At 43.2% G+C, this 15,292-nt stretch overlaps 1 protein-coding gene across 5 annotated transcripts in view; it reads left to right on the plus strand.

Annotated features, from left to right (window-relative positions):
* Window positions 1-15,292, plus strand: part of NINL (ninein like) — a 157,482-nt gene that overhangs the window by 63,847 nt on the left and 78,343 nt on the right. For all 5 annotated transcript variants that reach the window (XM_047744205.1, XM_047744209.1, XM_047744206.1 and 2 more), the window contains one exon: window positions 14,436-14,629. In XM_047744205.1, the coding sequence (XP_047600161.1) occupies window positions 14,436-14,629 (194 nt within the window). The remainder of the gene's footprint in view (window positions 1-14,435; window positions 14,630-15,292) is intronic.

A 15,292-nucleotide genomic window follows, 5' to 3' on the forward strand; every position in this document is an offset into this window, starting at 1 on the left:
GGTTGAGCGACTGCCTTCAGCTCAGGTCATGATCCTGGAGTCCCGGGATCGAGTTCCGCATCGGGCTCCCGGCTCCACGGGGAGTCTGCTTCTCCCTCTGACCTTCTCCTCGCTCATGCTCTCTCTCACTGTCTCTCTCTCTCTCAAATAAAATGAAAAAAAAAAACAGATTTTGAGATTTTAGTTAAGTCTGTTTTTCTGGCTCTTTTTTTCTTTTGTTGCTTGGGTTTTGGTGGTCTGATGAAAGATATGACATTGCCTAATCAAAGGTCATTTACTCCTTTAGAAGAGTTACTCTTCTATTTTCTTCTGTTTTATAGTTTTAGCTGTTACAATTTGGTTTTTAATTAGTTTTTGTATATGATATACGATAAGTAGAGATTCCCCTTCAGCCTTTTGCATGTGTCTATCCAGTTGTCCCAGTACCATATGTTGAAAAGACTTGTCTTTTCCCATGGAATTGTTTTGACTCCTTTGTTAAAATCAATTGACTATAAGTGTGAGGTTTTATTTCTTGCCTGTAAATATTATTCCATTGGTCAGATTGTCTCTCTGTTTGCCAGTACCATGCTGTCTTGGCTATTGTACCTTTGTGGTAAGTTTTGAATTGGGAAGTGTGAATCCTCCAACTTTTTCATTCTTTTCTAAGATTGTTTTGGGTATTCTGGGTCCCTTTTATTTCCTACAAATTTTAAGATCAGCTTGTCAATTTCTTTAAAGAAGCCAGCTGAAATTTTGATAGGGGTTGTGCTAAATCTGTACACCAGTTTAGAGAGTATTGCCATTTAACAATATTAAGAAATGGGATGTTGTCCACAATAGCCAAACTATGGAAAGAAGATAGATGTCCATCAACAGATGAATGGATAAAGAAGATGTGGAGTATATATACAATGGAATACTGTGCAGCAATAAAAAAAAAAAATCTTGCCATTTGCAGTGATGTGGATGGAACTAGAGGGTATTATGCTAAGCAAAATAAGTCAGTCAGAGAACGTCAATTATCATGTGATCTCTCTGATATGAGGAATTTGAGAGGTAGGGCCAGGCTTCGTGGGGGGAAGGGAGGGGAAAATGAAACAAGATGGGACTGGGGAGGGAGACAAACCATAGAGACACTTAATCTCAGGAGACAAACTGAGGGTTGCTGGGGGGCGGGTGGGTGGGATGGGGTGGAGGGATAATGGACATTGGGGAGGGTATGCACTATGGTGAGTGCTATGAATTGTTTAAGACTGATGATTCATAGACCTGTACCCCTGGGGCAAATAATACATTATATGTTAATGAAAAAAAAAGAGAGAGAGAGAGAAAGGGGATGTTGTGTTATTTTTCCTAGGGCTGCTTTCCCTTTTCCTAGGGCTGCTGTACAAATGACCACAAACTATGTGGCTTAAAACAACATGAAGTCATTCTCTTACAGTTACAGAAGCCAGAAGTCCAGAAGGTATTGACAGGGTCACTCTCTCTGCAGATTCTAGGGCTACATTAGTCCAGTCTTTCCCTCTGTGGTCACATTGCCTCCTCTTCTTCCAAAACTCCTCTTCCTGTCTAACATATACCATGATGACTATAGCTGTAATAAAACTGTTTAGAATAGTGGAAATTTGCTAAGAGAATAGGTTTCAGGTGCTAATATCACACACAAAATGGTAATTCTGAGGAGAAGGTATGTTAAGTGGTCATATGTACTTTAAAATATAGATATGATTTTATGTATAATTTCCATTAAAAATTTAAAAATCTCTCCATCTGAAAGGGAAACCCTCCTACACTGTTGGTAGGAATGCAAGCTGGTGCAGCCACTCTGGAAAACAGCATGGAGGTTTCTCAAAAAGTTGAAAATAGAGCTACCCTATGACCCAGTAATTGCACTACTGGGTATTTACCCTAAAGATACAAATGTAGTGATCCGAAGGGACACATGCCCAAATGTTTATAGCAGCAATGTCCGCAATAGCCAAACTATGGAAAGAACCTAGATGTCCATCAACAGATGAATGGATAAAGAAGATGTGATATATATATATGTGTGTGTGTGTGTATGTACACACACACACACACACACACTGGAATACTATGCAGCCATCAAAAGAAATGAAATCTTGCCATTTGTGACGACGTGGATGGAACTAGAGAGTATTATATTATACTTAGTGAAATAAGTCAATTGGAGAAAGACAACTATCATATGATCTCCCTGATATGAGGAAGTGGAGATGCAACATGGGGGGTTTGGGAGGTAGGAAAAGAATAAATGAAACAAGATGGAATTGGGAGGGAGACAAACCATAAGAGACTCTTAATCTCACAAAACAAAATGAGAGTTGCCGGGGTTAGGGGGGTAGGGAGAGGGTAGTGGGGTTATGGACATTGGGGAAGGTATGTGCTATGGTGAGTACTGTGAAGTGTGTAAACCTGGTGATTCACAGAACTGTACCCCTGGGGCTAATAATACATTATATGTTTATTTTAAAAAAAATCTCTTCGTCTGTAGTCACGGAATAGCCATTTACCAGATTATCTACGTATAGTTTACTTCGAAAGTTGCGGACAACTACCTGGTTTGTGTAGGAGTACAGGTGTGTATGCAGCCCCAGGCTCATGCGTTTGTGTAGTGGCAGAGATGCCCGTGTTTATTCCGTACCTGCCATATGCCAGACACTGGACTCAGTACTTGACACGTTAATAAGCTTAGCAATAACTTTAATGTTCACAGTCTCCAAATGACATATGGAGGCACAGAGAGGTGAAGTAACTTGTTCAAGGTCACAGAGCTGGAAAGTGCCCATAGTACAACTGGAGACTGACACTAGAGTCTGCCATCACTGTGTGCCATAGTCTCCTCTTTAGGAGACCCCAGAAAAATAGGAGTTTTTTTGACAGTTCTAGAATTTTTTTTTTTAAGATTTTTTTTATTTGAGAGAGAGGGCACGAGTGGGGGTAGGGGCAGGGAAGAGGAGAGGCAGGCTCCCCGCTGAGCGCAGGGAGCCCAGTGCTGGGCTCCATCCCAAGACCATTACCTGAGCTGAAGGCAGATGCTTAACTGAGCCAATGAGGGGCCCCTGGATAGTTTTAGAATTTGATATCCTTATAGTTTTTAATGTATCTGCTTTGTAGGAAAAGCAAATATTAAATGAAGTATTTGGTTATTCTTACATTGTTGGAACTAGAAAATCCCTTTGATAAAAAAAGGTAGAAAAAGAAATATCTTCTTCTGAGATATTTTGGACCCATGCAGGCAAAGTAAATACACAGTATAAATTTTGAAAAACAAGGAAAAGCCATGAAAAAAATTAATGCTGAAATTAATCCTAAAAGCTTAGAACTGCCAAGGTATGAAGGTTGATTAAAAAGCACAAGGCTGTTTTAAAGTGGCACTGAGGTCTGCTCCACTGGAACCCAAGGACAGGCTTTAATATTTTAAAAGGATTGTAACATCTTTCCGGATAAAGAATGAACCCATCTAGAATGGCCGCCCTTGGTCCCATTCATTCTGAGAGAGCAGGTTTTTATGGAGGGCTTTGTTTGGAATTACTTCCTGTTGCAACACAATCCTCTGGACCCTCAAAGATCAGCAAACTTAGCTACTGCTGAGAGACCACCATTCTCTTCTCTATCCTCAATACTCAGTGAGTTTCTAGGGGCACAGATTAAATTCCCTCATCTCTGTGTATCAATTAAATGCAAACCAACACCTTGCTTTGTTGGCCTCCAGGGTCTGCGTTATCCTGCAAAGTGCGGGCCAGGGACCTCTGTCTCAGGGCCAATATCTGGTTTGCATCGGAGCAGGTTTTTCTTCTCCAGGTAAAAACAGCATTTTGTTTCACCTGGTAGCAAAGTTTATGCTCGTATTTTGAATTAAGCTGTATAGCTTGAGAATAATTGAGATTCTACTGATTCCAATTTCAGAAGAATAAAACCTTGAGAAACCCGGTGTTCCTCATTATCTGGAATATTGTCCCCAGTCCTGTAGTCAGCTACTGAATGGGACCAGGTTTTCAGGTGGTTTTGCTGTGCAAGCATTTTATGCATATGTGGAATGCAAAGGAAGATTAATTCCGTTTAGGTGAAGAGGAAACTAAAGAGGCCCTTGAACCCTCTCTTATTATTATTATTATTATTATTTATTATTATTTATAACAACCACTCTGCTGTGAGGCTTGTACTTTCCAAGTGAGTAAGTGAGCAAGTGAGCAAGCAGGCCACCACGGGTGGGCAGTCCTGGACAGATGGGTCCTGGGAGACCATGGCAGGGTCTGCTTGAGCAGGCAAAGAAGTCTGTCCCTGTGTTTCTTTCCTCCTTCCCCAGGAGTCTGTGGAAGGATTACAGGGGAAGGCGTGTTCTGGCTCCTGGCCTCACACAGAGAGGATTTAGGAAGTGTAAACAGAAGATTCCCCTAGCTTCTGTGCTGTAGGGCCCCTGCTGGGCAGGAGTGGGGTTAGGGCTGCTTCTTATCCCCTGTAATTTAGGTTGATGGCTCAGGGAGGGAGGGAAGGACTGAGGAAGAGGCAGTTTTTCAGTGAGGCATTTCTAGAAATAGAATTTGAGCAGCATGAAAACTGGGAACCTGGTAACCTTGGTGTAGGAACCAAAATTCTAATGCTGTTAGTGGTGAAATTACAAGGATCATTAAGGCTAAGCCGCTGTTTTTGTGTATCTAGCCCCTGTCATTTTCTATCACTGTCCCCTCAGCAGTAGCAAAGCAGAAGGTGGGAAGGGAAATTGCCCAGCAGGAGAAGAAGTGTTTGACTCCAGTCTGGAACTCAGTCGTATGGGGCCCGTGGAAGGCTGCTCTGGATGGTAAATAGGGCAGAGCCTCCCGAGGTCGCCACACCTGTCCTTCTGTGGCTGTGCCTTCCCACTTCCTCCACTGCCTCTGCCACAGTCCAGGGCTGTTACTCGGATGGCATCTCCACCTTGAGGCTTCCCTGCCACCCCTGCCACCCCTGCCCGATGGCCACATCCAAATGTGGCCATGTGCCAAGTTTGGCTTTAGAGAGAGGTTCATGTTTTCTTGGTTTGTACTTACTTACTTTTTAATGGACTTAATCCTTATTTTTTTTTCCAGATGCTCTATCAGCTCTGTGAGAAACCTACCCATTTGTTGTTTTCTGGCTGGTCACATACACACAAGACCCCATGGGTTGCTCTTGTTGTTGGTTTTGTGTGGGTTGCCCTCTGGCCTGCCCCAGGACGGCTCTCCCAGGAGTCTTTGTCACGTGCATGGGAGCCAGATCCGAGATCCTGCCTCTTCCTCTTTCTCATTTTGCTGAAGTACATGTCAGTAGCTTCCAGAGGAGGTTGAAAGTAGTCTTGACTTGGGATGTCAGGGCCTGGTTTCACGAGAGCTCTTGGTCTTGCTGCCAACAGCACATGCTGGTTCTGCTGCCCAGGGCTGTGAGTGTGGGAGTATTCTTTCTTTCTTTCTTTTTTAAAAGATTTTATTTATTTATTTGACAGACAGAGATCACAAGTAGGCAGAGAGGCAGGCAGAGAGAGAGGAGGAAGCAGGCTGCCCGCCAAGCAGAGAGCCCGATGTGGGGCACGAACCCAGGGCCCTAAGATCATGACCTGAGCTGAAGGCAGAAGCTCTAACCCACTGAGCCACCCAGGTGTCCATGGGAGTGTTCTTTCTTATCTGGATGCTTTGATGACTTGTTGGTTGGTTGGTTGGTTGGTTTGTTCAGAAATTTCACGAGGATTTACTTAGGTGGCCTCAACTTTTATTTTATTGCTTTGAAAATAAAATATGGAGAAAAGAAAAGGATTTACTTAGGTGTGAGATTTTATTTGTTGTCCTACATGATGGGAGTTAGTCATCTGTCTACTTGGAAAGTTCTTATATTATTCCTGCAATTTGCCTTCTCTTCAGCTGGTTCCCTTTCCTGGACTTTTAGAGGATGCCTGGAGCTTTGGGATTGATACTTGCTGTTGTTATGAAAGAAAAAATCCAGATAAAAGTGCTATAGAACAGAGCCAGGCAATTTCAGAAAGTAAGCCACCAAAATTTGAATTATTTTCTTTGTAAAAACTTTTTACTTTTAAATTTTAAAGTAAAAAGTACTTAATAAAAAATTTACCCACTTAATCTTTTTTAAAATGTACAGTTCAGAAGTGTTAACTATATTCACACATAGAGTAACACACCTGGAGAACTTTTTCTTCTGTGACTGAACTCTATACCCACAGAACAGCTCTTCCCCCCCCCCCCACTACTCCTACCAGCCCCTGGCAACCACCACTCTACTTTCTGTCTCTGATTTGACTAAGCATGTATGTAAGTGGAATCACACAGTATTTGTCCTCTTGTGACTGGCAGAGTTCATTCAATATAACATCCTCAGGGTCCAGCCATGTTGTAGTGTGTGACAGGGTTTCTTTCTTTTGAAGGCTGAATAATATTCCATTGTATGGATATACCACATCCATTGTATGGATGTTTCTGTGCTCTTCTGTCAATGGACATTTGGGCTCTTCTACCTCTTGGCTGTTGTGGATAATGCTGTGGTGAACATGGGTAAGCAAGTATCTCTAAGATCTTGCTTTCAGTTCCTTTGGATATATACCTGGAAGTGGAATTGCTGGATCATATGGGTTTTAGTTTTAGAGTTTTGAGTACCCTTCATACAGTTTTCCGGAGTGGCGGTACCATTTTACATGCTCACCAACATTGCTGTGTACTGTTCCAGCTTCTCCACATCCTCACCAATGCTTGTTTTCTGTCTTATTCTTTTATAGTGGCCATCCTAATAGGTGTGACATAGTATGTCACATAGTATGTCATTGCATTTCTCTCACGATGAGAGATGTTGAGCTTTTGCATATGGTTGGCCATTTGTCAGCCATTTGCATATCGTCTTTGGAGAAATATCTCTTTAAGACCATTGCCCATTTTTAAATGGGGTCACTTATTTTTTGTTATTGAGTTGTAGGAGTTCTTTATATGTTCTAGTTACTAATCTTCTATCAGATATGGTTGACAATTATTTTCTCCCATTCACTATATAAACTGCCTTTCACTCTGTTGACTTTTTTCTTCAATGTGCAGAAGTTAAGTTTGATATAGTACCATCTACCTATTTTTGCTTTTGTTGCCTGTGCTTTTGTAAGAAACCATTCCCAAATCTAACATCATGAAATTTTTCCTCTGTGTTTTCTTTTTAGAGTTTTAGAGTTTTAGAGTTGTAGATCTTAATTTAGATCTTGAATCTATTGTCAGTTTTTTGTGTATAGTATAAGGTAAGGGTCAAAATTCATTCTTTTGCATGTGGATATCCAGTTTTTGCAATACTATTTATAGAAGAGACAGTCTTTTCCTTGTCATATGGTCTCATCTCCTTACTGTTTATTTATTTATGTAAAGATTTTTTTATTTATTTATTTTATTTGAGAGAGAATAAGTGGGGAGAAGAGGAAGGAGCAGGCTTTCCGCTGAGCAGGGATCCTGATGTAAGGCTTGATTCCAGGACCCCAAGATCATGACCCAAGCCAAAGGCAGATGCTTAACTGATTCAGCCACCTAGTCGCCCCTTCCTATTTAGATATACTTTATGGAAGATTTCCTTCTGTGTCTTCCAGTCTTGCCACTGGATTTTTTTTTACAACTATAATATGTCAGTGTCCCAGAAACCTCCCTTGGTGTCCTTATCATTCCTTTGTCTAGCACTCTCATTTCTTTGATAACTTCAAATGATTTTCCTTTATCTCCTTCTGGATATTCATTTCTCTTTCTGTGTGTTGGGGGGTGGGGTAAGGCTTGTGCACTTCTTGGGTCTCCCCTCCTGCAAACATCACCTCCCCATTCACTACTTCCAGATTCTAGCAAATGAGGGGTATGTGTGTGAACATCAGAATTTTGAGGCCCCCATTCAGGTTTCTCTACTACTTCTGTCATTCTGTGGTCTTGTCACACCAGCCCTTTCCTGAGACACCTAAATGCAGGGGAAGACAGGCAACTAACTCTTCATGACCCTGCACTGGCAGGCTAGACCTATGCCTGGGCCATGCTTTCCAGCCGAAGGTGGCTTTGCCGTTCTTCCAAGCCTTCCTGGCCAGTGTTGCCTTCTGTTCCACCACTGAGGTTTGTTATGTGGTATTGCAGAAGCTGCAGGAAGACTCCTCCCACATCTCGGAATGGGAGGAGGGCAAATTCCACAGGGTGTACAGGAATAGAGGCAAGTGCCTCCTTTTCCCCTTTGTTTTGAAAACAGGGCTGGACATCATCCTTGGTGGGGGGTTAGGAAATGTCTTAACAGATTGTGACTGAAAGATCTTTTTTGTCCGACTGGTAGAGCTGCTGTGCCTGAATCACACCATTTGCCTCTCCCCACCTGGCCGGTAGATGAAGCACCTCCTCTCTTGGGGCAGTGGGTCAGATTCACAGGGATGAGGGAAATGAGAGGAAAGGAATGTTTCTGAATGGCCGGGAACTCAACTGTGCATTGAGCAGAACAAAGTGTAACCCAGGTGACATGGGGTTGAGTGTGTGGGCCCCTCCCCTGCGTCCACCCATTTGTGGAGGCATGTGGACAGACCAGTAAGTTCTCTCACTAGGAGGGCTAGCTTGTCCTTGCTCCTGGGAGGACCCCTCTGAGCCCTTTACCCTTCAGCCCCCACATCTGAATTCTGCCCAATCCTGGAATCCTGGGGCAGGAGATCAGACAGGGAGGCCACAGGTTTGACAGGTCCAGTGTGATGTGGGAACACATGTGGGTTTGCTGGGCCTTGATTTCCCTGTTATCTCCTCTGTGACAGTCCAGGTACTGGGAAGGTTCTTAAGCTTACCTGGCCTCCTGAGAAATGCCCCCATCACCTGGGTGAATGCTCTAGAGAGTGCTCCCTTCTCTCCCCCTGCTTTGTATCTCCTCCTACGCCTGACCTGTACTGGAGGAGCCTAGGATGCGGCAGCCCTGAGATTAAGTGGACCCATAATGCTGGTGACCTCCCCTTTGAGATTGCTAAATTGCAGCATCCTGTATTGCTCTTGCTTAAATGGGCTCATCAGAGAATGTCTAGCATAAAAGGGCAAACCTGAAACATTTCAAGCATTTGATAGGATGCACAACAGACCTGCACTGAGGTCAGCTCTGGGAATATAGGAGGTGCTGCTGGAGCCCTTCTTGAGTGCCTGTCTGTCTGCCTTGTGGCCTAGAGGGCAGATGGGGTGTGGAGCTTGGGAGGACTATGCCAGTCACTCCCTCCTGCTCATGGGTCACTGGATGGCAACCTGGTGGCGTGTGCATTTGGCCTGTTTCCCATTTACATTTTCTTGATTTTCTTCTGACCCCCTAAGGCCCTGCTTTGCCCTCACTGCCCTTTATTGTTACTGATGTGTTTTCCCTCGGAAGATATGTGGCCTCTCTGAAGGGTTCTCTAGAAGCTGTTTCATAACCTGGCATGTGGGGGATACCCAAAAGCCTACCAGACACTGCACCAGCCTCGCTGTAGACAGAGGGGACTGTTCTTCTTCCCTGAAATGTGCTTCTGGCACTCAGCCTTCTGTGAGGGCTTGGTCCCTGTTTTCAGGACCTGAATCCAGTAGTGTTTTACTGAGGGCAGGTTTTCTTTACATTCTCACCCCATAGGCTCATTGTACGTACACTGGATGTTCTGCTGTGAGCTGACGAAGATGGGGACCTCATGCTGTAGGAGCAGGGGCTGTTCGAAGAGGTTATGCTGCTCTCCCCAAAACTGGGGCCCTGCTGGCCTGCTAAGTCTGTGGTCTTTTTAATTCTATGGAAGCTCCTCCTGTTCTGTGGAAATCCCCATCCAGCCTCAAAAGTGTGCATGTGTGCTCCCAGAGTAGATGAGGTAGAAGCAGCCTGGGCCTACAGAGACAACTCCAGACTTGGTGGGGCCTGGAGACCTTTGAAGACGCTGCAAACACAGCTCCTGTAGGTGATGAGGAAGGAGCTGCCAGCCTTCTTTTTAAGTCTTGTTGCCTCTCTGGTGCCTGCAGTCTTGGTACTTATTTTTTCTTTGTGCTGCTCCTTGTTTTAGCAAGGCTTTGGGATGTGGCAGGCAGTGGACCACCTTTTCACCAGGGGAGACTCACCACCAGTGGGCCCTCCACACACAGCCTACACCTCCATGGGCAGCCAGGGCGCTTCTGCCCCCAGATTGAGACTCTCTTCCATTGTCTGTGTAGAAAGGGAAAGCTGCAACTCAACAGGAACTTAAATTCCTGCTTCCTAGAGAGCCCATCCACCCAGAGTGATGTGGATGCAGGACTTGCCTAGGATGTGGATGCCAGGACTATGGCTGGGAAAGGAAGATGTTTCTTCTCTTCTTGCTCTGCCCCTGAGAAAACAGGTTTGCCAAGTTTGCCTTCTCCAGGGACACTCCTGCACCGCCCTGGGCATGCTCCACAGAGCATGGCTTCATTTAGTCCCTTCTGGACTCATGAAGATGCCCCATGGGGTGTTTGCTGAGGAAGGTTTTGTAAGAGATAACCCTGGAGATACCCCGTGTCTCTAAAACAGTCCTTGGGTAAGCTGTGTTACATCTCTGCACAGAAGAGCACAAGAGCATATAGTCATTTTTTTAAATGAAGAAGGCATGGAATGATCTCTCAGATGTTGTATATTTTTTTAAAAGTTGTAAAATAGGGGCTCCTGGGTGGCTCAGTGGGTTAAATCCTCTGCCTTCAGCTAAGGTCATGATCCCAGGGTTCTGGGATTGAGCCCCACATCAGGCTCTCTGCTCAGCAGGGAGCTTGCTTCCTCCGCTCTTTCTCTCTGCCTCTCTGCCTACTTGTGATCTCTGTCAAATAAATTAAAAAATAATAATAATAACAAAAAAATAAAAGTTGTAAAATAATACGTATGGTGTTACACTTACGTAAAAATATGCATGTCTATGTGTGTTACGTATGTATACATGTCAGTGTGTCCATCCACCTTGTAGACTTGGGAATAATTTCAAACCTACACTTTAAGCAACGTTTACCTCTGGGAGTGGGGTTGGGCTTTTGTTTTGTTTTGTTTTTGTTTTCTTTATATACTTTTAATTGCTTGAATTGGTTATAACTAAAGGTAAAATAGAAGAAATGGAAAATTTGTTCATGATTTGCAGAGGTGGTGGGGGAGGGGTGTATTGTAAGTAGGGCAACAGGGAGAGAGCTTGAGGTGGGGGGAGCATCAGAGAGATGTGGGTGTGGTAGGTTCTATAGTCAGGGCTCCCCAGTCACTCCTTACCTTCCTCATCCTGAGTCCTCTACCCTCTTTAACATACTGAATTTTGCCACTTATCTTTCTCATTGTTATGTTCTCCTATCTGTTTACTTGTGGCTTATCAGAAACTAGCTTTGGCAAATTGTATTGTATGTAGCTCACCACAGCTGGCTGTTGTCCACAAAAGGATGCAACTCCCAACTCTGGGTGGGGACTCATCTTGGATGAGAAGCTTGACAGATATCGAGTTAGGAAGCTCATTTAGTTTTCTGATTTATCCTTCATGTTTTCACATGTATATCTGTGTTTCTCGATGTTGTCTCTAATCATCTCAAAGCAGTCTGGGATGGGAGCATGTATGTGTTCCCAGGTCCAGCGCTCCTTGCCGTTTTTCCACTTCCCCGTGCTCCTGCTGAAGTGCCCGTGTAATTTGATGAGTGGATAGGGCAGGCTTGTTCTCCCTTTACTCCTGCACCCAACCTGAGGCCAGGAGCTGGTTTACTCATCCTCAGAGTAGATGCTGGTAGTCTTTACACCTGATCAGCAGGTGTTCAGTCAGTCAGGAGCTCAGGGGAGGCAGTTCACCTTTTAAGAACATGGTAAAACATCACAATGAAGATTCTATTCAAAGTGAGTTTTTTTTTTTTACTGACATTCATTGATTCTGTTGTTTTCCTGAGTAAAGTGATACTCTGGGCTTGGGGGGTTGATGTGAACAGATTCCAGTCCCTCATATAGTTTTTGTGCTGAGGGAGACTTCCCTACCCACATGGGTGATGGTGGTCAAATGGTGTCGACATTAAAAATTATATCTTTGGGGCTCCTGGGTGGCTCAGTGGGTAAGGGTCTGACTCTTGATTTCGGCTCAGGTCATGATCTCAGGCTCTTGAGATCCAGCCCCGTATCAGCCTCCACACTGGCTGTGGAGCCTGCTTAGGATTCTCTGTCTCCCCCTCCCCCTGCATCCCTCCCCCCCCATCACATGCTTGCTCTCTCTCTCTCTTAGGAAGAATTATATCTTTATTTAATTGGCATTTATTGTGCTGTCTGTTATTAGTAAGAGATGTGCTTCACTGTTTTATGTTTATAAATTAATCATTTGATTATTAATGAGCTTGATCAGTTTTCCATGCTTGTTTACTTATCATATTTCCTCTTTTCAGAGTTGTCCAGGATCTGTGTCTGTGTCATATGCTGACATGAAATCACTGTTGTTGTTGGTCAGAACAGTCCAGTATTGACAAGTTCATATGGTTCATCCTAATTCCTTTAGGACTTAAGTGTTTTTCATGATTTAGTGACATTTTTCTAGTTATGAAGTGTTTCATTTTCTGTAACAATTTTTCAGAAATATAAAAATGTAGAAAATGGAAATGTGTAATACCATAAAATCATCTCTTACCACTTTGGTATAGATTTTCCCTCCCTACTTTCTTGCTTCCCTCCCTTCTGCCTTCTTCTCTTCTTGTCTCGTCTCCTCTTCTTTTCTTCTCTTGCCTTCCCTTCCTTCCTTCCTCCCACAGAATTGCAGAAGTCTCCTGATAGAACTGTTCTAGATATAAATGAATATGTGAACTGACTAGTATGTATACTAGCTATTATTATTATAAAGTTTTTATCCTGCCTTGATATTTTATCAACTGCACCTCCTATCCTGTTAAATATTCTTCAAAAATGTGTTTTTTAAGCCTATTGAATCTTCTGCCATATAATTATGCTGTAACTTAGCAAGCTATTTTCTTTCATTGGACATTTTATTTTCTTTTATTTATTTTCTTGTATTTTCTTTTATGTCTTTGTCTGTAGCTCTGTTTCCCAAAGCTATAAGAATTTCTGTAAGGAATTTTGTGTACATGAAATAAATAGGTAAGATAATACAATTATTTAAAAATTTCTTGGCAAATCTGAAAAGTCTAGAATGTCTGGAAGGTATTTACTTGTCACTTTCTCAGCAACATGTGAGAGACCCTTCTTATGATATCTTCAGCTAACATTGGGGGTGTTAATCTTGATAATTTGTCAGTGACAAATAGTATCTTTGTTTTTATTTGGATATTTTTTGATGTGAACAGATATTTTTAGAACTTTTTAGAAGTTATTAACCATGTATTTTTCTTCTTCTTCTTCTTTTTTTTTAAGATTTTATTTATTTATTTGACAGACTGAGATCACAAGTAGGCAGAGAGGCAGGCAGAGAGAGAGGAGGAAGCAGGCTCTCTGCAGAGCAGAGAGACCGATGTGGGGCTCGATCCATGACCTGAGCTGAAGGCAGAGGCTTAACCCACTGAGCCACCCAGGCGCCCCTGTTTTTCTTCTTTTGTGATTAATCAACATCTTCTATAAATTTTATTGGAGTTTCCATTTTTTATTAAAAATTTGGTAAAATTTGTTTACATTTTTCCTTTTTAGTATTTGTAACTGAATACTAATAAGGGAAAAAATACCATATTTGTGTATGTCTAGAGAGAAATTAGAGTGTATATATACTTGCCAAAATATTCATAATTTGGGGGGATAATTTTAGCTCTCTATTTTACATTTACCTCTTTTTTCTGATTATTCTATAATAGATAATTTTAAAATTTCTTTTCTTTCTTTTTTTTTTTATAAAGATTTTATTTATTTATTTGACAGAGAGAGACACGGCAAGAGAGGAAACACAAGCAGGGGGAATGGGAGAGGGAGAAGCAGGCTTCCCACTGAGCAGAGAGCCTGATATGGGTGGGGCTTGATCCCAGGACCCTGGAATCATGACCTGAGCCAAAGGCAGGTGTTTAATGACTGAGCCACCTGGGTGCTCCCTAGATAATTTTTTTTTAATTTCTTTAAAAATATTTATTTATTTATTTAAAAGAGACAGAGAGGGCAGGTGGAGGGGCAGAGGACAGGTAGACTCTCCATTGAGCAGGGAGCCTGCCATGGGGCTTGATCCCAGGACCCTGAAATCATGACCTGAAATGAAATCAATAGTTAAATGCTTAACTGAGCCACTCAGGCGCCCCAATAATAGATATTTATCTTAAAGAACAAAGAGATTCTGGGTTTTGTGAACAGGGACTGGCTCCCTGGTCACATGCTTCTGGCCTCTCCTACAGAGGCCTCACATAAAACTGAGAGCACCCTGGATGCCTTTTCCCATGTGCCCAGCCCCTACCTGCACCTGGGCCACCTTGCTGGGGCTCATCAGAGCAGTGAAAGAATGTGTGAGGTGCGGCAGTAAGAGTGTACTCTTGATTTTTTTTTCCCCCTGGCATGTCCAGCTTGCTATGGGATGGATGAAGAAGAAGAGAACCACTATGTTTCACAGCTCAGGGAAGTCTACAGCAGCTGTGACACCACAGGGACAGGCTTTCTGGACCGGGAGGAACTGACCCAGCTCTGCCTAAAGCTGCATCTGGAAAAGGAGCTGCCCATCCTTCTGCAAACACTTCTTGGAAATGACCACTTTGCCAGGGTGGGTATTTGACTTCATTCTTATAAAGAAAAGCACAGAGTACTGTAGTTAACTGCAGGCATTTGAGAAATATCAGTGGACTAAAGACACACCAGAGTAGAGTTACTAGAAACTTGAACAGCACTTTTCCTTCTGGGGACTCCTCCACTGAAGCAAGAGTTTCCTTCAGATTACTTTTTTTTTTTTTTAAAGATTTTATTTATTTATTTGACAGACAGAGATCACAAGTAGGCAGAGAGGCAGGCAGAGAGAGAGAGGGAAGCGGGCTATCCGCGGAGCAGAGAGGCCAATGCAGGGCTCGATCCCAGGATCCTGGGATCATGACCTGAGCCGAAGGCAGAGGCTTTAACCCACTGAGCCACCCAGGCGCCCCCAGATTACTTTTTTTTGAAAGCATAGTTACTTCCAGAGGTTTGGTTTGGTTTAGTTTTTCCAGAAAGATGTTTGAGAGATTTTTTGGGTGTCAGGCGTGGAAGGGGTGGAAGGCTGTATGGGTGGGAGGCAGGTGGTTCACAAAAATACAAGGATCTGTGGGCAGATGACACACTGGGTGCCTTGAAGTGCCTTGAAGGCAGATTGACCAGTAAAATGACACAGCTTGCAATTCTTTCTAGCAGCTAGACAAAGCAAGTGCACACCACTGCTGCAGGAACAAGATACCTA

The sequence above is a fragment of the Lutra lutra genome, chromosome 9, assembly GCF_902655055.1.
Source record: "Lutra lutra chromosome 9, mLutLut1.2, whole genome shotgun sequence".
NCBI classification, from domain to species: domain Eukaryota; kingdom Metazoa; phylum Chordata; class Mammalia; order Carnivora; family Mustelidae; genus Lutra; species Lutra lutra.